General features: G+C 43.0%; 1 protein-coding gene across 2 annotated transcripts in view; it reads right to left on the reverse strand.

Annotated features, from left to right (window-relative positions):
- Window positions 1-25,197, reverse strand: part of ttyh3a (tweety family member 3a) — a 51,645-nt gene that overhangs the window by 21,604 nt on the left and 4,844 nt on the right. For both annotated transcript variants that reach the window (XM_055021540.1, XM_055021539.1), the window contains exons 3-4: window positions 23,947-24,058; window positions 23,570-23,790 (exon numbers count right to left, since the gene is read on the reverse strand). In XM_055021540.1, the coding sequence (XP_054877515.1) occupies window positions 23,570-23,790; window positions 23,947-24,058 (333 nt within the window). The remainder of the gene's footprint in view (window positions 1-23,569; window positions 23,791-23,946; window positions 24,059-25,197) is intronic.

Raw genomic sequence — 25,197 nt, forward strand, 5'->3', positions numbered from 1 at the left:
GACTTTTTTGTAAGTCCTGACAAGGTACACATGTGTACAACGTTTTGTAACTGTAGGTTAAAGCATGGCTTGGGGCTGATCATTTAAAGTTTTCTAGGGGGCGCTATAGAGAAATTAGGCCACGCCCACCAAATATTGTGATGGATTCCTGTCGGGGAGTGGATGAGGATCCATCCTTGTGAGTTTGGAGCAGCTGGGACCGAAACTGTGGAATTGAGAGCAAAACGTATGGCGATGGCGTTACAGGTCACTTCGCCACGCCGCCACGCCCACCTGCTCCATCGAATCTGGTTGGGGTTGGAATCCTTAATACACCAACATGTCTTCTGTGTCTGGGCACAGTTTCATGTTGATGAGGTCAAAGGGGTCAGATAGTGAAAGTTCACAGTAAAACATTACACTTCCTGTTCTCAGGGGGCGTGGCCAAAGTCATGTCATCATTCGACCATAGGGTCTTGTAGGACACCCGATGATGATCAATCATAGAAACTTTGGTGCCTCTGTGAGTTTCTGTGTAGGAGATATAGCAGTTTATTTTTTTATGGCGAGTAGGTGAACTTTGACCCCTGCTAACCCCCCTTCAGCATACTCAAAAACTCACCGTTTTGATAACTTTAGATGGGACATGCCTTATGAACAGACTGACCGAGTTTGAAGCCGATCAATCGAAATCCCTAGGAGGAGTTCGATCAAATACGGAGGCTGTAAATGGCAAAAATGGCCTCAAAATTGGACCTTCAATCCAAAATGGCTGACTTCCTGTGATACTTGCACTATGACATTAATTGTAAATTTTGAGCGTCCTGGGGAGCTCTACAAGTGTACCAAATTTCATGTCTCTAGGATAAAGTAAGTGAATAGCAAAGGGTCCTTTGAAAATTTCTAGGTGGCGCTATTGAGCCATTTCTTGTGGGATTTTTGTGATGACCTTAAAAATCAAAATTTTTAAACAGGCTTAAGGCCTCCGCCAAGTTTGGTGAGTTTTCCAATATGATAAGGCCCCCAAAAAGCCCCCCAAAGAGGTGGGAAGAAAAATAATAATAATAATAATAATAATAATAATAATAAATTAAAGCTGCAAGCAGCCTCGAACGGCCCTCGCAGCCAAGCGCCGCTCCGGCCTATTGCCACCGCGGGGTACGAGCAACCGCCGCCTCACGCCAGCCACCACAGAAGCTCTCACGCAGTTTTCAGCGCCTCCGCCCGCACCGCGGAAGCAGTTGCTCAGTTTCCATCAACGCTGCGCACGTGCTAAGACAGAAGTTGTTGCGCAGTTTCCGCGCCCGTCCACCAGGCGGTACGCATCTATGCGTTCGGCGGCTATCCTTCAATGCAAAAAAATGTGGTATAGATTCATTGGTTTAGCGAGGAAATACAGCTGGCGGATTAATGTAGGGGCGCAGTGGAGTCAAAATACATTTCAATGCTGTTTTGCTCTTTAGAGTTCAACAAAGGTCATACGTATCCAATTTGGCGCCAGTCCGATGATCCACGTGTCATTTAGAGCCGATCATATGCACGTGGCGAAGTAATGCATTTCGTCATTTCTACACCCCAATGCGGTTCGGTCAGCAGCCAGCATTCATAGAGTTCATCATGTTATCATTTTTAGTCAGTATTCACATGATGAAACCCATATAAATTATAGAATAACAGTAAAACATACAGCAGAAAAAACATGTGACTGCCTCTTAAAAGTGGGAGGGGCTACAGTGAGGTCATCAAGTGACCATGGAAATGTGTTCAGGGCTGTTCTCTAGAAAGACAGAGGAAGTGTGATGATGCAGCTGTGATCTTGCATTTGGAAGTCATTTAATGTTGATGTTTCATGGTAAATAGTGAAAGTTTTACACTAAGCCACACCCACATGCTTGATGTTAACTACAACTGAGATGTAAATGCAGTGCAACTTTAACGTTATCGTGAAATGAGTCAGGAAAATGGTGAAGGTTAAGATGTATCAGTTTAATAAACCGCACTGTTCAGTAATAAACCAAGGGCAATGCACAATAACAGAGCACAGTTAACTTTCAGCACTTTAGAACAATAGCACAGACTGAATCCCATCCATTAATTAGGTATTAATCACAGGAAGTGCTGCAACTAAATATTACAACCCCAATGGATCTGTAAAAGATACTTAGCATTTTCTCAGAGCTCTTTCAAACGACATTTTAAACATCTTCTATACATAATAACAAACAACTCTGAATTTATGAAACTGGATGTATCACACACACTATTCAGTTTATTGAATTAGTAAAGCGCTTCGTTAGCATTAAAAACGTTGCAGGCCTCAGGCATTGGTTAGCATCCTCCTCAGAATAACTGTTCCAAACATGACGGCTTCCAGAACCAGCAGGAAGGAATAAATTACTCACCGCACCGCGAGTTACGACTGTTTAAACGAAGCAATGGGCTCTTTGCACCTGCCGCGCTGACGTCACAATTGTATCCCGAATGCGGCTCTTTTTTCCACTTTCAGAAACTATGACTGCTATAAAAGACAAAGTCGTACTTAAGACACAAATAAAACAATACTATGTACTTTGTTTAAGTTTTCATGGATTTCCAAGCCATCCTCAATTAAGACAGCTTGTAAATATTGGTTGCTACAGGTTAAAGCTACCACTTGAAGCTAACGCCGTACACACCGCTCTAAACACTGTCTTAATGAGCCATTCACAACAAGCATGCAAAAGTAATAAAACGAAATAACACAGAAACCTTAAGCAACACGGCCATATTTTTCTAAAAGTAATAACTCTGAATCTGAACAGTCAGCTGAACTAGAACTCCGATACCAGAGTAAGCTCTGTGCTCGTTTTTCTTTGTCATACTTCAAGCAAAAAGTGAACTGTAATCTGCTCCCCCTCCCGCTGATTTATTGTCGTTAACATAAAACACACGTAATATGCTTGAAAATAAGGCACAAACAGTGTCCGTCAGAATGGCTGAGAAATCTTTAGATAATTAAATAGCAGATTTTTACTAGAAAGCTAGCAGGCTTGTGCTAGCAGTTTAAAGAAAATAAAACTCACCTTCATATCTGTGAATGTATAACGAGGCGAACATCTTAAAACCTTTGCCTTACTTGTTGGGGTTTCGGATCGATGTACATTATTAATTGTTACCTTGGAAAAACATTTCAGCCGTGTTTCCCGAACGTGTAAGCTGAGGTGCAGAGAGCCCATTAAACTTCTCCAACTCCGGTCCAACAGAGCCTTCTTGCTCCAAAGCGTGGTTCGTATTTGCAACTCCAAAATCCAAGCAAAATGTTGAGCGTAGTCCAGTTCTGTGGCTCCAAAAAGCAAACAAAATGTTCAGGAAAACTTTGCAGCTCCAGCTGTCGCCGGCTGACTGTTATTACGTAGCGTCGATCTGTTTGGAGTACCACTGCCTCCTGCTGTCGCAATACTGGTATTGCACTAGCAGTACCAGTATTTCTCCACAAGGTGCCAGTGGTACTCCATCAACACTGACCCCAGTGTGTTCTTACTTCGCTGTGTCATAAGTTTTGCTGAATGACTTTGTTTGTATTATTTCTAGCAAAAATGAATGAATGTTTGTACTTTAACCCACAAAATAAACTTATATATATATAAAAGTTATAATAATGTATATTTAAATAATTAATAACAACATAACCTATGGGCTGCTGTTTTCTAGGGGGCGCTATAGAGAAATTAGGCCACGCCCTACAAATATTGTGATGGATTCCAGTCGGGGAGTGGATAAATATTCATCCTTGTGAGTTTGCAGCAGCTGAGCCCGAAAATGTGGTATTGAGAGCCAAACGTATGGCGATGGCGTTACAGGTAACTTCGCCACGCCGCCATGCCCACCTGCTCTATCGTAGCTGGTCGGGGTTGGAATCCTCAATACACCAACATGTCTTCGGTGTCTGGGCACAGTTTCATGTTGATGAGGTCAAAGGGGTCAGATAGCGAACGTTCACAGTAAAACATTACACTTCCTGTTCTCAGGGGGCGTGGCCTAAGTGATGTCATCATTCGACCATAGGGTAATGTAGGAGACCCGATGATGATCAATCACAGAAACTTTGGTGCCTCTGTGAGTTTCTGTGTAGGAGATATAGCAGTTTATGTTTTTATGGCGAGTAGGTGAACTTTGACCCCTGCTAACCCCCCTTCAGCATACTCAAAAACTCACCGTTTAGATAACTTTAGATGAGACATGCCTTATGAACAGACTGACCGAGTTTGAAGCCGATCAATCGAAATCCCTAGGAGGAGATAGATCAAATATGAAGGCTGTAAACTGCAAAAATGGGGTCAAAAACCGAACTTGAATCCAAAATGGCTGACTTCCTGTGGGGTTTAGACCATGGCTCCAAGAGACTTTTTTGTACGTCCTGACAAGGTACACATGTGTACAAAGTTTCGTATTTGTAGATTAAAGCATGGCTTGGGGCTGATCATTTAAAGTTTTCTAGGGGGCGCTATAGAGAAATTAGGCTACGCCCACCAAATATTGTGATGGATTCCTGTTGGGGAGTGGATGAGGGTCCATCCTTATGAGTTTGCAGCAGCTGGGCCCGAAAATGTGGAATTGAGAGCCAAACGTATGGCGATGGCGTTACAGGTGACTTCGCCACGCCACCACGCCCACCTGCTCCATCGAAGCTGGTCGGGGTTAGAATCCTCAATACACCAACATGTTCTCTGTGTCTGGGCACAGTTTCATGTTGATGAGGTCAAAGGGGTCAGATAGCGACAGTTCACAGTAAAACATTACACTTCCTGTTCTCAGGGGGCGTGGCCTAAGTGATGTCGTCATTCGACCATAGGGTATTGTAGAAGACCCGATGATGATCAATCACAGAAACTTTGATGCTTCTGTGAGTTTCAGTGTAAGAGATATAGCAGTTTATTTTTTTATGGCGAGTAGGTGAACTTTGACCCCTGCTAACCCCCTTCAGCATACTCAAAAACTCACCGTTTAGATAACTTTAGATGGGACATGCCTTATGAACAGACTGACCGAGTTTGAAGTCGATCAATCAAAATCCCTAGGAGGAGATAGATCAAATACAAAGGCTGTAAACGGCAAAAATCGGCAAAAATGGGGTCAAAATGGGAACTTCAATCAAAAATGGCTGACTTCCTGTGATACTTGCACTATGACATTAATTATAAAATTTGAGCGTCTTGGGGAGTTCTACAAGTGTACCAAATTTCATGTGTCTACGATAAAGTAAGTGAATAGCAGAGGGTAAAAAAGGGTGTTTTTCCAATTTCTAGGTGGCGCCGTAGAGACATTTCTGTTGCAATTTTTGCTACGACTTTAAAATACGTAAATTTTAAACAGGCTTAAGGCCTCCGCCAAGTTTGGTGAGTTTTTGAATATGATAAAGCCCCAAAAAGCCAATTCATTTGGGTGGAAGAATAATAATAATAATAATAAACAGTAGGAAAACAATAGGCCTTCGCAGCGCTTAGCTGCTCGGGCCTAATAAACAGTAGGAAAACAATAGGCCTTCGCAGCGCTTAGCTGCTCGGGCCTAATTAAAGCTGCAAGCAGCCTCGAACGGCCCTCGCAGCCAAGCGCCGCTCCGGCCTATTGCCACCGCGGGGTACGAGCAACCGCCGCCTCACGCCAGCCACCACAGAAGCTCTCACGCAGTTTTCAGCGCCTCCGCCCGCACCGCGGAAGCTGTTGCTCAGTTTAAACTTCTCCAACTCCGGTCCAACAGAGCCTTCTTGCTCAAAAGCGTGGTTCGGATTAGCAACTCCAAAATCCAAGCAAAATGTTGAGCGTAGTCCAGTTCTGTGGCTCCAAAAAGCAGGCAAAATGTTCAGGAAAACTTCGCAGCTCCAGCTGTCGCCGGCTGACTGTTATTACGTAGCGTCGATCTGTTTTCTCATTGATGGAGTACCACTGCCTCCTGCTGGGGCAATACTGGTATTGCACTAGCAGTACCAGTATATCGCCACAAGGTGCCAGTGGTACTCCATCAACACTGACCCCAGTGTGTTCTTACTTCGCTGTGTCATAAATTTTGCTGAATGACTTTGTTTGTATTATTTCTAGCAAAAATGAATGAATGTTTGTACTTTAACCCACAAAATAAACTTATATATATATAAAAGTTATAATAATGTATATTTAAATAATTAATAACAACATAACCTATGGGCTGCTGTTTTCTAGGGGGCGCTATAGAGAAATCAGGCCACGCCCTCCAAATATTGTGATGGATTCCTGTCGGGGAGTTGATGGGAATCCATCCTTGTGAGTTTGGAGCAGCTGTGCCCAAAAATGTGGAATTGAGAGCCAAACGTATGCGATGGCGTTACAGGTCACTTTGCCACGCCGCCACGCCCACCTGCTCCATCGTAGCTGGTCGGGATTAGAATCCTCAACACACCAACATGTCTTCTGTGTCTGGGCACAGTTTCATGTTGATGAGGTGAAAGGGGTCAGATAGCGACCGTCCACAGTAAAACATTACACTTCCTGTTATCATGGGGCGTGGCCTAAGTGATGTCATCATTCGACCATAGGGTATTGTAGGGCAGCCGATGATGATCAATCACAGTAACTTTGGTGCCTCTGTGAGTTTCTGTGTAGGAGATATAGCAGTTTATTTTTTATGGCGAGTAGGTGAACTTTGACCCCTGCTAACCCCCTTCAGCATACTCAAAAACTCACCGTTTTGATAACTTTAGATGGGACATGCCTTATGAACAGACTGACCGAGTTTGAAGCCGATCAATGGAAATCCCTAGGAGGAGTTCGATCAAATACCAAGGCTGTAAACGGCAAAAATGGCCTCAAAATTGGACTTCAATCCAAAATGGCCGACTTCCTGTGATACTTGCACTATGACATTAATTGTAAATTTTGAGCATCTTGGGGAGCTCTACAAGTGTACCAAATTTCATGTCTCTACAATGAAGTAAGTGAATAGCAAAGGGTCCTTTGAAAATTTCTAGGTGGCGCTATTGAGCCATTTCTTGTGGAATTTTTGCGATGACTTTAAAATACCTAAATTTTAAACAGGCTTAAGGCCTCCGCCAAGTTTGGTGAGTTTTTGAATATGATAAAGCCCCCAAAAAGCCAATTCATTTGGAGGGAGAATCATAATAATAATAATTAAAGCTGCAAGCAGCCTCGAACGGCCCTCGCAGCCAAGCGCCGCTCCGGCCTATTGCCACCGCGGGGTACGAGCAACCGCCGCCTCACGCCAGCCACCACAGAAGCTCTCACGCAGTTTTCAGCGCCTCCGCCCGCACCGCGGAAGCTGTTGCTCAGTTTCCATCAACGCTGCGCACGTGCTAAGACAGAAGTTGTTGCGCAGTTTCCGCGCCCGTCCACCAGGCGGTACGCATCTATGCGTTCGGCGGCTATCCTTCAAGATGCAAAAAAATGTGGTATAGATTCATTGGTTTAGCGAGGAAATACAGCTGGCGGATTAATGTAGGGGCGCAGTGGAGTCAAAATACATTTCAATGCTGTTTTGCTCTTTAGAGGTCAACAAAGGTCATACGTTTTCAATTTGGCGCCAGTCCGATGATCCACGTGTCATTTAGAGCCGATCATATGCACGTGGCGAAGTAATGCATTTCGTCATTTCTACACCCCAATGCGGTTCGGTCAGCAGCCAACATTCAAAGAGTTCATCATGTTATCGTTTTTAGTCAGTATTCACATGATGAAACCCATATAAATTATAGAATAACAGTAAAACATACAGCAGAAAAAACATGTGACTGCCTCTTAAAAGTGGGCGGGGCTACAGTGAGGTCATCAAGTGACCATGTAAATGTGTTCAGGGCTGTTCTCTAGAAAGACAGAGGAAGTGTGATGCAGCTGTGATCGTGCATTTGGAAGTCATTTAATGTTGATGTTTCATGGTAAATAGTGAAAGTTTTACACTAAGCCACACCCACATGCTTGATGTTAACTACAACTGAGATCTAAATGCAGTGCAACTTTAACGTTATCGTGAAATGAGTCAGGAAAATGGTGAAGGTTAAGATGCATCAGTTTAATAAACCGCACTGTTCAGTAATAAACCAAGGGCAATGCACATTAACAGAGCACAGATAACTTTCAGCACATTAGAACAATAGCACAGGCTGAATCCCACCCATTAATTAGGTATTAATCACAGGAAGTGCTGCAACTAAATATTACAACCCCATTGGATCGGTAAAAAGATACTTAGCATTTTCTCAGAGCTCTTTTAAACGACATTTTAAACATCTTCTATACATAATAACAAACAACTCTGAATGTATGAAACTGGATGTATCAAACACACTATTCAGTTTATTGAATTAGTAAAGCGCTTCGTTAGCATTAAAAACGTTGCAGGCCTCAGGCATTGGGTTAGCATCCTCCTCAGAATAACTGTTCCAAACATGACGGCTTCCAGAACCAGGAAGGAATAAATTACTCACCGCACCGCGAGTTACGACTGTTTAAAAGAACAGCAATGGGCTCTTTGCACCTGCCGCGCTGACGTCACAACTGTATACCCGAATGCGGCTCTTTTTTCCACTTTCAGAAACTATGACTGCTATAAAAGACAAAGTCGTACTTAAGACACAAATAAAACAATACTATGTACTTTGTTTAAGTTTTCATGGATTTCCAAGCCATCCCTCAATTAAGACAGCTTGTAAATATTCGTTGCTACAAGTTAAAGCTACCACTTGAAGCTAACGCCGTACACACCGCTCTAAACACCGTCTTAATGAGCCCTTCACAACAAGCATGCAAAAGTAATAAAACGAAATAACACAGAAATCTTAAGCAACACGGCCATATTTTTTAAAAGTAATAACTCTGAATCTGAACAGTCAGCTGAACTAGAACTCCCATACCAGAGTAAACTCTGTGCTCGTTTTTCTTCGTCATACTTCAAGCAAAAAGTCTTAACTGTAATCTGCCCCCCCACCCCTCTCCAGTTAACAATAAACACACGTAATATGCTTGAAAATAAGGCACAAACAGTGTCCGTTAGAATGGCTGAGAAATCTTTAGATAATTAAATAGCAGATTTTTACTAGAAAGCTAGCAGGCTTGTGCTAGCAGTTTAAAGAAAATAAAACTCACCTTCATATCTGTGAATGTATAACGAGGCGAACATCTTAAACCTTTCTTTGCCTTACTTGTTGGGGTTTCGGATCGATGTACATTATTAATTGTTACCTTGGAAAAACATTTCAGCCGTGTTTCCCGAACGTGTAAGCTGAGGTGCAAAGAGCCCATTAAACTTCTCCAACTCCGGTCCAACAGAGCCTTCTTGCTCCAAAGCGTGGTTCGTATTTGCAACTCCAAAATCCAAGGAAAATGTTGAGCGTAATCCAGTTCTGTCGCTCCAAAAAGCAAGCAAAATGTTCAGGAAAACTTTGCAGCTCCAGCTGTCGCCAGCTGACTGTTATTACGTAGCGTCGATCTGTTTTCTCATTGATGGAGTACCACTGCCTCCTGCTGTCGCAATACTGGTATTGCACTAGCAGTACCAGTATTTCTCCACAAGGTGCCAGTGGTACTCCATCAACACTGACCCAGTGTGTTCTTACTTCGCTGTCATAAGTTTTGCTGAATGACTTTGTTTCAGCAAAAATGAATGAATGTTTGTACTTTAACCCACAAAATAAACTTATATATATATAAAAAGTTATAATAATGTATATTTAAATAATTAATAACAACATAACCTATGGGCTGCTGTTTTCTAGGTGGCGCTATAGAGAAATTAGGCCACGCCCTACAAATATTGTGATGGATTCCAGTCGGGGAGTGGATAAATATTCATCCTTGTGAGTTTGCAGCAGCTGAGCCCGAAAATGTGGTATTGAGAGCCAAACGTATGGCGATGGCGTTACAGGTAACTTCGCCACGCCGCCATGCCCACCTGCTCTATCGTAGCTGGTCGGGGTTGGAATCCTCAATACACCAACATGTCTTCGGTGTCTGGGCACAGTTTCATGTTGATGAGGTCAAAGGGGTCGGATAGCGAACGTTCACAGTAAAACATTACACTTCCTGTTCTCAGGGGGCGTGGCCTAAGTGATGTCATCATTCGACCAGAGGGTAATGTAGGAGACCCGATGATGATCAATCACAGAAACTTTGGTGCCTCTGTGAGTTTCTGTGTAGGAGATATAGCAGTTTATGTTTTTATGGCGAGTAGGTGAACTTTGACCCCTGCTAACCCCCCTTCAGCATACTCAAAAACTCACCGTTTAGATAACTTTAGATGAGACATGCCTTATGAACAGACTGACTGAGTTTGAAGCCGATCAATCGAAATCCCTAGGAGGAGATAGATCAAATACAAAGGCTGTAAACTGCAAAAATGGGGTCAAAAACCGAACTTGAATCCAAAATGGCTGACTTCCTGTGGGGTTTAGACCATGGCTCCAAGAGACTTTTTTGTACGTCCTGACAAGGTACACATGTGTACAAAGTTTCGTATTTGTAGGTTAAAGCATGGCTTGGGGCTGATCATTTAAAGTTTTCTAGGGGGCGCTATAGAGAAATTAGGCTACGCCCACCAAATATTGTGATGGATTCCTGTTGGTGAGTGGATGAGGGTCCATCCTTATGAGTTTGCAGCAGCTGGGCCCGAAAATGTGGAATTGAGAGCCAAACGTATGGCGATGGCGTTACAGGTGACTTCGCCACGCCACCACGCCCACCTGCTCCATCGAAGCTGGTCGGGGTTAGAATCCTTAATACACCAACATGTCTTCTGTGTCTGGGCACAGTTTCATGTTGATGAGGTCAAAGGGGTCAGATAGCGACAGTTCACAGTAAAACATTACACTTCCTGTTCTCAGGGGGCGTGGCCTAAGTGATGTCATCATTCGACCATAGGGTATTGTAGAAGACCCGATGATGATCAATCACAGAAACTTTGATGCTTCTGTGAGTTTCAGTGTAAGAGATATAGCAGTTTATTTTTTATGGCGAGTAGGTGAACTTTGACCCCTGCTAACCCCCCTTCAGCATACTCAAAAACTCACCGTTTAGATAACTTTAGATGGGACATGCCTTATGAACAGACTGACCGAGTTTGAAGTCGATCAATCAAAATCCCTAGGAGGAGATAGATCAAATACAAAGGCTGTAAACGGCAAAAATTGGCAAAAATGGGGTCAAAATGGGAACTTCAATCAAAAATGGCTGACTTCCTGTGATACTTGCACTATGACATTAATTGTAAATTTTGAGCGTCTTGGGGAGCTCTACAAGTGTACCAAATTTCATGTGTCTACGATAAAGTAAGTGAATAGCAGAGGGTAAAAAAGGGTGTTTTTCCATTTCTAGGTGGCGCCGTAGAGACATTTCTGTTGCAATTTTTGCTACGACTTTAAAATACGTAAATTTTAAACAGGCTTAAGGCCTCCGCCAAGTTTGGTGAGTTTTTGAATATGATAAAGCCCCCAAAAAGCCAATTCATTTGGGTGGAAGAATAATAATAATTAAAGCTGCAAGCAGCCTCGAGCGGCCCTCGCAGCCAAGCGCCGCTCCGGCCTATTGGCCACCGCAGAGTACTAGCAACCGCCGCCCGACGCCAGCCACCACAGAAGCTCTCACGCAGTTTTCAGCACCTCCGCCCGCACTGCGGAAGCTGTTGCTCAGTTTCCATCAACGCTGCCCATGTTCCAACACAGAAGTTGTTGCGCAGTTTCCGCGCCCGTCCACCAGGCGGTACGCATTGATGCGTTCGACGGCGCTCCTTGACGACGCAAAAAAATGTGGTGCAGATTCATTGGTTTAGTGAGGAAATATAGCTGGCGGATTAATGTAGGGGACACAGTGGAGTCAAAATACATTTCAATGCTGTTGTGCTCTTTAGAGGTCAAAAAAGGTCATACGTATCCAATTTGGCGCCAGTCGGATGATCCATGTGTCATTTAGAGCCGATCGTATGTACATGGCGAAGAACTGCATTTCGTCATTTCTACACCCCAATGCGGTTCGGTCAGCAGCCAGCATTCATAGAGTTCATCATGTTATCGTTTTTAGTCAGTATTCACATGATGAAACCCATATAAATTATAGAATAACAGTAAAATATACAGCAGAAAAAACATGTGACTGCCGTGGGGGGGTAAGTAAGTTCATCAAGTCACCATGGAAATGTGTTCAGGGCTGTTCTCTAGAAAGACAGAGGAAGTGTGATGCAGCTGTGATCTTGCATTTGGAAGTAATTTAATGTTGATGTTTCATGGTAAATAATCAAAAGTTTTACACTAAGCCACGCCCACATGCTTGATGTGAACTACAACTGAGATGTAAATGCAGTGCAACTTTAACGTTATCGTGAAATAAGTCAGGAAAATGGTGAAGGTTAAAATGTACCAGTTTAATAAATCGTACTGTTCAGTAATAAACCAAGGCAATGCACATTAACTTTCAGCACATTAGAACAACAGCACAGGCTGAATCCCACCCATTAATTAGGTATTAATCACAGGAAGTGCTGCAACTAAATATTACAACCCCATTGGGTCGGTAAAAAGATACTTAGCATTTTCTCAGAGCTCTTTTAAACGACATTTTAAACATCTTCTATACATAATAACAAGTCTGAATGTATGAAACTGGATGTATCAAACACACTATTCAGTTTATTGAATTAGTAAAGCGCTTCGTTAGCATTAAAAACGTTGCAGGCCTCAGGCATTGGGTTAGCATCCTCCTCAGAATAACTGTTCCAAACATGACGGCTTCCAGAACCAGCAGGAAGGAATAAATTACTCACCGCACCGCGACTAACGACTGTTTAAACGAACAGCAATGGGCTCTTTGCACCTGCCGCGCTGACGTCACAACTGTATACCCGAATGCCGCTCTTTTTCCACTTTCAGAAACTATGACTGCTATAAAACACAAAGTCTTACTTAAGACACAAATAAAACAATACTATGTACTTTGTTTAAGTTTTCATGAATTTCCAAGCGATCCTCAATTAAGACAGCTTGTAAATATTCGTTGCTACAAGTTAAAGCTACCACTTGAAGCTAACGCCGTACACACCGCTCTAAGCACCGTCTTAATGAGCCCTTCACAACAAGCATGCAAAAGTAATAAAATGAAATAAGACAGAAATCTTAAGCAACACGGCAATATTTTTCTAAAAGTAATAACTCTCAATCTGAACAGTCAGCTGAACTATGATACCAGAGTAAACTCTGTGCTCGTTTTGTTCGTCATAATTCAAGCAAAAACTCTGAACTGTAATCTGCCCCCCCCCTCCCCGCTGCTTTATTGTCGTTAACAATAAACACACGTAATATGCTTGAAAATAAGGCACAAACAGTGTCCGTTAGAATGGCTGAGAAATCTTTAGATAATTAAATAGCAGATTTTTACAAGAAAAATGTCTGAGAATAATCCCTGCTAGCACACTAGCTGGCTTGTGCTAGCAGTTTAGAGAAAATAAAACTCACCTTCATATCTGTGAATGTATAACGAGGCAAACATCTTAAAACTTTTCTCCGGCTTACTTGTGTGGGCTTCGGATCGATGTACATTATTAATTGTTACCTTGGAAAAACATTTGAGCCGTATTTCCGGAACGCGGAAGCTCAGGTGCAAAGAGCGCATTAAAACTGCTCCAACTCCGGTCAAACAGAGCCTTCTTGCTCAAAAGCGTGGTTCGGATTTCCAACTCCAAAACACAAGCAAAATGTTGAGCGTAGTCCAGTTCTGTGGCTCCTAAAAGCAGGCAAAATGTTCAGGAAAACTTCGCAGCTCCAGCTGTCGCCGGCCGACTGCTATGACGTAGCAGCTCCACGACAGTTACACTTAACTGACCAGTAAGGCACAGACGACTGGAATTGATGCATTTACTTGCGGTAGTAAATAACAGTTATTAACAAAAACATTTACTCCGTGTTTTAAGCCAACAAAAATTATCTGAGGGCTTACATATAACATTTCAGGTTAAATGTAACAGCTTTCTTTTGGAAATCTCACGGCAGACGCGCTCGCAATGTTTTCATGGCCATCCGCCGTCGATCTGTTTGTCATTGGTGGAGTAACACTGACCCCTGCTGACGCAATACTGGTATTGTTCTTCATCCTGTTTGTCTGCTGTTTCATTCGTGGAGTAAGACTGACCCCTGGCGGAATACTGATATTGTTCGTCATCCTGTTTATCCGCTGTTTCATTCGTGGAGTAAGACTGACCCCAAGTGGCGAATTACTGAAATGGTTTATAAACAGTTTTGCTGAATTACGTTTTCTTTATTTCTAGCCAAAAATTAATTAATATTTGTACTCTCACCCACAAAATAAACTTATATATATATAAAAACTTATAATACTATATATTTAAATAATTAATAACAAAACATAACCTGTATTTCATGGGCTGCTGTTTTCTAGGGGCGCTATAGAAAAATTAGGCCACGCCCTACAAATATTGTGATGGATTTCTGTCGGCGAGTGGATGAGGATCCATCCTTGTGAATTTGGAGCAGCTGGGCCCGAAAATGTGGAATTGAGAGCCAAACGTATGGCAATGGCGTTACAGGTCACTTCGCCACACCACGCCCACCTGCTCCATCGTAGCTGGTCGGGTTGGAATCCTCAATACACCAACATGTCTTCTGTGTCTGGGCACAGTTTCATGTTGATGAGGTCAAAGGGGTCAGATAGCGACCATTGACAGTAAAACATGACACTTCCTATTCTCAGGGGGCGTGGCCTAAGTGATGTCATCATTCGACCATAGGGTATTGTAGGAGACCCGATGATAATGAATCACAGAAACTTTGGTGCCTCTGTGAGTTTCTGTGTAGGAGATATAGCAGTTTATGTTTTTACAGCGAGTAGGTGAACTTTGACCCCTGCTAACCCCCTTCAGCATACTCAAAAACTCACCGTTTAGATAACTTTAGATGGGACATGCCTTATGAACAGACTGACCGAGTTTGAAGCCGATCAATCGAAATCCCTAGGAGGAGATAGATCAAATATGAAGGCTGTAAACGGCAAAAATGGGGTCAAAAACCGAACTTGAATCCAAAATGGCCGACTTCCTGTGGGGTTTAGACCATGGCTCCAAGAGACTTTTTGTACGTCCTGACAAGGTACAGATGTGTACAAAGTTTCGTATTTGTAGGTTAAAGCATGGCTTGGGCTGATCATTTAAAGTTTTGTAGGGGCGCTATAGAGAAATTAGGCCACGCCCACCAAATATTGTGATGGATTCCTGTCGGGGAGTCGATGAGGATCCATCGTTGTGAATTTGGAGCAGTTGGGCCCGAAAATGTGGAATTGAGAGCCAAACGTATGGCGATGGCGTTAGAGGTCACTTCGCCACGCCGCCACGCCCACCTGCTCCATCGTAGCTGGTCGGGGTTGGAATCCTCAATACACCAACATGTTTTCTGTGTCTGGGCACAGTTTCATGTTGATGAGGTCAAAGGGTCAGATAGCGACAGTTCACAGTAAAACATTACACTTCCTGTTCTCAGGGGGCGTGGCCTAAGTGAGGTCATCATTCGACCATAGGGTATTGTAGAAGACCCGATGATAATGAATCACAGAAACTTTGGTGCTTCTGTGAGTTTCTGTGTAGGAGATATAGCAGTTTATTTTTTACGGCGAGTAGGTGAACTTTGACCCTGCTGACCCCCCTTCAACATACTCAAAAACTCACCGTTTAGATAACTTTAGATGGGACATGCCTTATGAACAGACTGACCGAGTTTGAAGTCGATCAATCAAAATCCCTATGAGGAGATAGATCAAATACAAAGGCTGTAAACGGCAAAAATTGGCAAAAATGGGGTCAAAATGGAAACTTCAATCAAAAATGGTTGACTTCCTGTGATACTTGCACTATGACATTAATTGTAAATTTTGAGCGTCTTGGGGAGTTCTACAAGTGTACCAAATTTCATGTCTCTACGATAAAGTAAGTGAATAGCAGAGGGTAAAAAAGGGTGTTTTTCCAATTTCTAGGTGGCGCCGTAGAGACATTTCTGTTGCAATTTTTGCGACGACTTTAAAATACGTAAATTTTAAACAGGCTTAAGGCCTCTGCCAAGTTTGGTGAGTTTTGAATATGATAAAGCCCCCAAAAAGCCAATTCATTTGGGTGGAAGAATAATAATAATAATAATAAACAATAGGAAAACAATAGGCCTTCGCAGCGCTTAGCTGCTCGGGCCTAATAATAATAATAAACAATAGGAAAACAATAGGCCTTCGCAGCGCTTAGCTGCTCGGGCCTAATAATAAATTAAAGCTGCAAGCAGCCTCGAACGGCCCTCGCAGCCAAGCGCCGCTCCGGCCTATTGCCACCGCGGGGTACTAGCAACCGTCGCCTCACGTCAGCCACCACAGAAGCTCTCACGCAGTTTTCAGCTCCTCCGCCTGCACCGCGGAAGCTGTTGCTCAGTTTCCATCAACGCTGGCCACGTGCTAACACAGAAGTTGTTGCGCAGTTTCCGCGCCCGTCCACCAGGCGGTACGCACTGATGCGTTCGGAGGCGCTCCTTGACGATGCAAAAAATGTGGTGCAGATTCATTGGTTTAGCGAGGAAATATAGCTGGCGGATTAATGTAGGACGCGCAGTGGATTCAAAATATATTCAATGCTGTTGTTCTCTTTAGAGGTCAACAAAGGTCATACGTATCCAATTTGGCGTCAGTCGGATGATCCACGTGTCATTTACAGCCGATCATATGCACATGGCGAAGTACTACAGTTCGTCATTTTTCATCATCTTCAGCTGTGTTTCTAAAGCACTCTATTTCATTGTTGGAGTAATATTTACTCAGAGTGGCGAATTACTGAAATGGTTGGAAGTAAAAACGGCTACATTTACTGCATGATTTAATTCAACAAAAATTATCTGAGACATTTCTATCCTTTTAGAAATTTCATGGCAACGCTCTCACAAAGTTTTCACGCCCATCCGCCCGTGGATCTGTTTGTCATTGGTGGAGGAACACTGACACCTACTGGCGAAATACTGATATTGTTCTTCATCCTGTTTATCTGCTGTTTCATTTGTGGAGCAATACTGACCCCAAGTGGCGAATTACTGAAATGGTTTATAAACGGCAAAAATGGGATGAAAATCTGAACTTCAATCAAAAATGGCCGACTTCCTCTGGGGTTTAGACCATGGCTCCAAGAGACTTTTTTGTAAGTCCTGACATGGTACACACGTGTACAAAGTTTCGTAATTGTAGGTTAAAGCATGGCTTGGGGCTGATCATTTAAAATTTCTAGGGGGCGCTATAGAGAAATTAGGCCACACCCTACAAATATTGTGATGGATTCCTGTCGGGGAGTGGATGAAGATCCATCCTTGTGAGTTTGGAGCAGCTGCGCCCAAAAATTTGGAATTGAGAGCAAAACGTATGGCGATGGCGTTACAGGTGACTTCGCCACGCCGCCACGCCCATCTGCTCCATCGAAGCTGGTCGGGGATGGAATCCTCAACACACCAACATGTCTTCTGTGTCTGGGCACAGTTTCATGTTGATGAGGTCAAAGGGGTCAGATAGCGACCGTTCAGAGTAAAACATGACACTTCCTTTTCTCAGGGGGCGTGGCCTAAGTGATGTCATCATTCGACCATAGGGTATTGTAGGACACCCCATGATGATCAATCACAGAAACTTTGGTGCCTCTGTGAGTTTCTGTGTAGGAGATATAGCAGTTTATTTTTTTACTGCGAGTAGGTGAACTTTGACCCCTGCTAACCCCCCTTCAGCATTCTCAAAAACTCACCGTTTTGATAACTTTAGATGGGACATGCCTCATGAGCAGACTGACCGAGTTTGAAGCCGATCAATCGAAATCCCTAGGAGGAGTTCGATAAAATAGGAATGCTGTAAACGGCAAAAATGGGGTCAAAATCTGAAGTTCAATCTAAAATGGCCGTCTTCCTGTGGGGTTTCGACCATGGCTCCAAGAGACTTTTTTGTAAGTCCTGACAAGGTACACATGTGTACAACGTTTCGTAATTGTAGGTTAAAGCATGGCTTGGGGCTGATCATTTAAAGTTTTCTAGGGGGCGCTATAGAGAAATTAGGCCACGCCCACCAAATATTGTGATGGATTCCTGTAGGGGAGTAGATGAGGGACCATCCTTGTGAGTTTGGAGCAGCTGTGCCTGAAAATGTGGAATTGAGAGCCAAAACGTATGGCGATGGCGTTACAGGTCACTTCGCCACGCCGCCACGCCCACCTGCTCCATCAAAGCTGGTCGGGGTTGGAATCCTCAACACACCAACATGTTCTCTGTGTCTGGGCACAGTTTCATGTTGATGAGGTCAAAGGGGTCAGATAGCGACCGTTCTCAGTAAAACATGACACTTCCTATTGTCAGGGGGCGTGGTATAAGTGATGTCATCATTCGACCATAGGGTATTGTAGGGCAGCCAATGATGATTAATCACAGTAACTCTGGTTCCTCTGTGAGTTTCTGTGTAGGAGATATAGCAGTTTATGTTTTTATGGCGAGTAGGTGAACTTTGACCCCTGCTAACCCCCCTTCAGCATACTCAAAAACTCACAGTTTTGATAACTTTCAATGGGACATGCCTTATGAACAGACTGACCGAGTTTGAAGCCGATCAATCAAAATCCCTAGGAGGAGTTCGATCAAATACGGAGGCTGTAAATGGCAAAAATGGCCTCAAAATTGGACCTTCAATCCAAAATGGCTGACTTCCTGTGATACTTGCACTATGACATTAATTGTAAATTTTGAGCGTCCTGGGGAGCTCTACAAGTGTACCAAATTTCATGTCTCTAGGATAAAGTAAGTGAATAGCAAAGGGTCCTTTGAAAATTTCTAGGTGGCGCTATTGAGCCATTTCTTGTGGGATTTTTGTGATGGCCGTAAAAATCAAAATTTTTAAACAGGCTTAAGGCCTCCGCCAAGTTTGGTGAGTTTTCCAATATGATAAGGCCCCCAAAAGCCCCCCAAAGAGGTGGGAAGAAAAATAATAATAATAATAATAATAATTAAAGCTGCAAGCAGCCTCGAACGGCCCTCGCAGCCAAGCGCCGCTCCGGCCTATTGCCACCGCGGGGTACAAGCAACCGACGCCTCACGCCAGCCACTACAGAAGCTCTCACGCAGTTTTCAGCGCCTCCGCCCGCACCGCGGAAGCTGTTGCTCAGTTTCCATCAACGCTGCGCACGTGCTAAGACAGATGTTGTTGCGCAGTTTCCGCGCCTGTCCACCAGGCGGTACGCATCTGTGCGTTCGGCGGCTATCCTTCACGATGCAAAAAAATGTGGTATAGATTCATTGGTTTAGCGAGGAAATATAGCTGGCGGATTAATGTAGGGGCGCAGTGGAGCCAAAATACATTTCAATGCTGTTTTGCTCTTTAGAGGTCAACAAAGTTCATACGTATCCAATTTGGCACCAGTCCGATGATCCACGTGTCATTTAGAGCCGATCATATGCACATGGCGAAGTAATGCATTTCGTCATTTCTACACCCCAATGCGGTTCGATCAGCAGCCAGCATTCATAGAGTTCATCATGTTATCGTTTTTAGTCAGTATTCACATGATGAAATCCATATAAATTATAGAATAACAGTAAAACATACAGCAGAAAAAACATGTGACTGCCTCGTAAAAGTGGGCGGGGCTACAGTGAGGTCATCAAGTGACCATGGAAATGTGTTCAGGGCTGTTCTCTAGAAAGACAGAGGAAGTGTGATGCAGCTGTGATCTTGCATTTGGAAGTCATTTAATGTTGATGTTTCATGGTAAATAGTGAAAGTTTTACACTAAGCCACACCCACATGCTTGATGTGAACTACAACTGAGATCTAAATGCAGTGCAACTTTGACGTTATCGTGAAATGAGTCAGGAAAATGGTGAAGGTTAAGATGTATCAGTTTAATAAACCGCACTGTTCAGTAATAAACCAAGCGCAATGCACATTAAGAGAGCACAGTTAACTTTCAGCACATTAGAACAATAGCACAGGCTGAATCCCATCCATTAATTAGGTATTAATCACAGGAAGTGCTGCAACTAAATATTACAACCCCAATGGATCGGTAAAAGATACTTAGCATTTTCTCAGAGCTCTTTCAAACGACATTTTAAACATCTTCTATACATAATAACAAACAACTCTGAATGTATGAAACTGGATGTATCACACACACTATTCAGTTTATTGAATTAGTAAAGCGCTTCGTTAGCATTAAAAACGTTGCAGGCCTCAGGCATTGGGTTAGCATCCTCCTCAGAATAACTGTTCCAAACATGACGGCTTCCAGAACCAGCAGGAAGGAATAAATTACTCACCGCACCGCGAGTTACGACTGTTTAAACGAACAGCACCTGCCGCGCTGACGTCACAACTGTATACCCGAATGCGGCTCTTTTTTCCACTTTCAGAAACTATGACTGCTATAAAAGACAAAGTCGTACTTAAGACACAAATAAAACAATACTATGTACTTTGTTTAAGTTTTCATGGATTTCCAAGCCATCCTCAATTAAGACAGCTTGTAAATATTCGTTGCTACAAGTTAAAGCTACCACTTGAAGCTAACGCCGTACACACCGCTCTAAGCACTGTCTTAATGAGCCATTCACAACAAGCATGCAAAAGTAATAAAATGAAATAACACAGAAATCTTAAGCAACACGGCCATATTTTCTAAAAGTAATAACTCTGAATCTGAACAGTCAGCTGAACTAGAACTCCGATACCAGAGTAAGCTCTGTGCTCGTTTTTGTTCTTCATACTTCAAGCAAAAACTCTGAACTGTAATCTGGCCCCCCTCCCCGCTGCTTTATTGTCGTTAACAATAAACACACGTAATATGCTTGAAAATAAGGCACAAACAGTGTCCGTTAGAATGGCTGAGAAATCTTTAGATAATTAAATAGCAGATTTTTACTAGAAAGCTAGCAGGCTTGTGCTAGCAGTTTAAAGAAAATAAAACTCACCTTCATATCTGTGAATGTATAACGAGGCGAACATCTTAAAACCTTTCTTTGCCTTACTTGTTGGGGTTTCGGATCGATGTACATTATTAATTGTTACCTTGGAAAAACATTTCAGCCGTTTTTTCCGAACGTGTAAGCTGAGGTGCAAATAGCCCATTAAACTTCTCCAACTCCGGTCCAACAGAGCCTTCTTGCTCCAAAGCGTGGTTCGTTTTTGCAACTCCAAAATCCAAGCAAAATGTTGAGCGTAGTCCAGTTCTGTGGCTCCAAAAAGCAAGCAAAATGTTCAGGAAAACTTTGCAGCTCCAGCTGTCGCCAGCTGACTGTTATTACGTATCGTCGATCTGTTTTCTCATTGATGGAGTACCACTGCCTCCTGCTGTCGCAATACTGGTATTGCACTAGCAGCACCAGTATTTCTCCACAAGGTGCCAGTAGTACTCCATCAACACTGACCCCAGTGTGTTCTTACTTCGCTGTGTCATAAGTTTTGCTGAATGACTTTGTTTGTATTATTTCTAGCAAAAATGAATGAATGTTTGTACTTTAACCCACAAAATAAACTTATATATATATAAAAAGTTATAATAATGTATATTTAAATAATTAATAACAACATAACCTATGGGCTGCTGTTTTCTAGGGGGCGCTATAGAGAAATTAGGCCACGCCCTACAAATATTGTGATGGATTCCAGTCGGGGAGTGGATAAATATTCATCCTTGTGAGTTTGCAGCAGCTGAGCCCGAAAATGTGGTATTGAGAGCCAAACGTATGGCGATGGCGTTACAGGTAACTTCGCCATGCCGCCATGCCCACCTGCTCTATCGTAGCTGGTGGGGGTTGGAATCCTCAATACACCAACATGTGTTCTGTGTCTTGGCACAGTTTCATGTTGATGAGGTCAAAGGGGTCGGATAGCGACAGTTCACAGTAAAACATTACACTTCCTGTTCTCAGGGGGCGTGGCCTAAGTGATGTCATCATTCGACCATAGGGTAATGTAGGAAACCCGATGATGATCAATCACAGAAACTTTGGTGCCTCTGTGAGTTTCTGTGTAGGAGATATAGCAGTTTATGTTTTTATGGCGAGTAGGTGAACTTTGACCCCTGCTAACCCCCCTTCAGCATACTCAAAAACTCACCATTTAGATAACTTTAGATGAGACATGCCTTATGAACAGACTGACCGAGTTTGAAGCCGATCAATCGAAATCCCTAGGAGGAGTTCGATCAAATACCAAGGCTGTAAATGGCAAAAATGGGGTCAAAATTTGAACTTCAATCTAAAATGGCCGACTTCCTGTGGGGTTTAGACCATGGCTCCGAGAGACTTTTTTGTACGTCCTGACAAGGTACACATGTGTACAAAGTTTCGTATTTGTAGGTTAAAGCATGGCTTGGGGCTGATCATTTAAAGTTTTCTAGGGGGCGCTATAGAGAAATTAGGCTACGCCCACCAAATATTGTGATGGATTCCTGTTGGGGAGTGGATGAGGGTCCATCCTTATGAGTTTGCAGCAGCTGGGCCCGAAAATGTGGAATTGAGAGCCAAACGTATGGCGATGGCGTTACAGGTGACTTCGCCACGCCACCACGCCCACCTGCTCCATCGAAGCTGGTCGGGGTTAGAATCCTCAATACACCAACATGTTCTCTGTGTCTGGGCACAGTTTCATGTTGATGAGGTCAAAGGGGTCAGATAGCGACAGTTCACAGTAAAACATTACACTTCCTGTTCTCAGGGGGCGTGGCCTAAGTGATGTCATCATTCGACCATAGGGTATTGTAGGACACCCGATGATGATCAATCACAGAAACTTTGATGCTTCTGTGAGTTTCTGTGTAAGAGATATAGCAGCTTATTTTTTTATGGCGAGTAGGTGAACTTTGACCCCTGCTAACCCCCATTCAGCATACTCAAAAACTCACCGTTTAGATAACTTTAGATGGGACATGCCTTATGAACAGACTGACCGAGTTTGAAGTCGATCAATCAAAATCCCTAGGAGGAGATAGATCAAATACAAAGGCTGTAAATGGCAAAAATCGGCAAAAATGGGGTCAAAATGGGAACTTCAATCAAAAATGGCTGACTTCCTGTGATACTTGCACTATGACATTAATTGTAAATTTTGAGCGTCTTGGGGAGTTCTACAAGTGTACCAAATTTCATGTGTCTACGATAAAGTAAGTGAATAGCAGAGGGTAAAAAAGGGTGTTTTTCCAATTTCTAGGTGGCGCCGTAGAGACATTTCTGTTGCAATTTTTGCTACGACTTTAAAATACGTAAATTTTAAACAGGCTTAAGGCCTCCGCCAAGTTTGGTGAGTTTTTGAATATGATAAAGCCCCCAAAAAGCCAATTCATTTGGGTGGAAGAATAATAATAATAATAATAATAAACAATAGGAAAAACAATAGGCCTTCGCAGCGCTTAGCTGCTCGGGCCTAATAATAATAATAATAATAATAATAAACAGTAGGAAAACAATAGGCCTTCGCAGCGCTTAGCTGCTCGGGCCTAACAATAGGAAAACAATAGGCCTTCGCAGCGCTTAGCTGCTCGGGCCTAATAACGTCTGCTATTCTGTGGAGTGCACTATTACGGTCTTACCTATACCAGTCATACAGTTCGATACTGGTGGACAAATCTTCCAAAGAAATTAGGTTGTTGTCCCAGAAAGGAATCTCAACCATCTGCCTGACTAGCTCATCCAGTTGGCCCTGCAGCTTTTGGATGATGGAGAGGTAGTCTGCATGCTGAGCATACTGGCCCTCAAGCTGTTGCAGATTCTTGTCCACTGTCTGGTTCAACGACGACGTACTATCATATACCTAGCGCAAAACACATGGACATATGAGGACACGATTGGGTTCAGAGGGAAAAAATACTGGATTTCACAGCAAAGTGGAAATGAAACCACAGATGCTCACAGCAGAAGAATGTTGAATTATTTAGACATGTCCATATGACTGTCCTTGTGGTCTTACCAGCTTTTGGACTCCAGTGATTGTGCGGTTAGCATGGCGGAGGGAATACGTCAGTCGATTCACTCCATCGCAAGTCTCGCCATTCCCATAGAAACCGACAGCTATGCCAGCACTGAGGGGAGACAAAAAAGGAGGAGGAGAGACTTGCTAGTGAGGAGGAGGAATTGGTAAAAAAGAGACACAGAGAGGAGACAGAGAAGAAACCAAGTGCGGGGGACAGCCAAACAGGGTGAGAGGCATGTGAACTCTGTTTTAACCCTGTCGGTTCGGACCCCCGTCAACGGGCTCCTTTCAGCCTCAGCAGAAAGACCCTATAGAGAACCATAGAAACACAGAGGAATGGACCAGCAATGGCCCAAAACCCCACGCTAAGCCTGACAAAGGCTGCACTGAGGCAGTAGATCAGCTCTCATCGGCTGTGACAGGCCTCAAACGGCTGAGGCAGCTACATGAACAGCAATTTCTGAAGGTAGAGGAACAAAAAAAAGATGTACTTACTTTACACAATTGTGCAGTGGTGTCTTAATTTAGAGTTACATTATTATCTGTTCATTCGAAAGTTAATATTACTTGAACTTGTCTACAATTTGCTTGCTTGTAGTGACAATATGGTAAACAGTATATGAGTTAGTCTCAACAAATGCATTAAGGACAAGCAAATTCCTACAATCTTGCACTAACATGGATAAATTGACAGACCACATGGGAGCTGGGGTTTTTCCTTCTTCCTGTATGGCTGCTAATCTCTTCCTGTCAGTATGGTGAGTAAAAATAAAATAAAAAACAAATTATATTTTCTGATGTCATATGAACCTACACATTATTTTTATATTTGGAAAGGAGTCAGGAAAACATTTAAAGAGATTTTTTCAGGTAAAAAGACAACAGACTAAATGTAAAGAAGCAAAAGAAATATAAGCCAAACAAAGCACTGACACTAAACTGATAGTGTTAACCTTTTTTTCCCCCCTTTCCTATTTTGGCTAGAACAGTAACGTGTGGGTACAAGTGCACAGAGACGCAGCGATTGCGATGCAGTTCTTGTACTCATTGGGTCCCTGAGCTCTTTGTGCTACTCTGAATCAACTGCGGTGGCTCTCTGGAAGCCCATCAACAGGAGGACGAAAACAGGAAACCAACTATGTGTTCAAGGACAGAAAACAAGAGCAGATGTGAAAATCTCGCACCTTTTTACTCAATTACATAAAAAAGCCACTAAAGTAAAGAAAATTAGCACAGAGGTAAACATAA

The sequence above is a fragment of the Poeciliopsis prolifica genome, unplaced genomic scaffold, assembly GCF_027474105.1.
Source record: "Poeciliopsis prolifica strain line A6 unplaced genomic scaffold, Auburn_PproV2 SCAFFOLD077, whole genome shotgun sequence".
Classification (NCBI taxonomy): domain Eukaryota; kingdom Metazoa; phylum Chordata; class Actinopteri; order Cyprinodontiformes; family Poeciliidae; genus Poeciliopsis; species Poeciliopsis prolifica.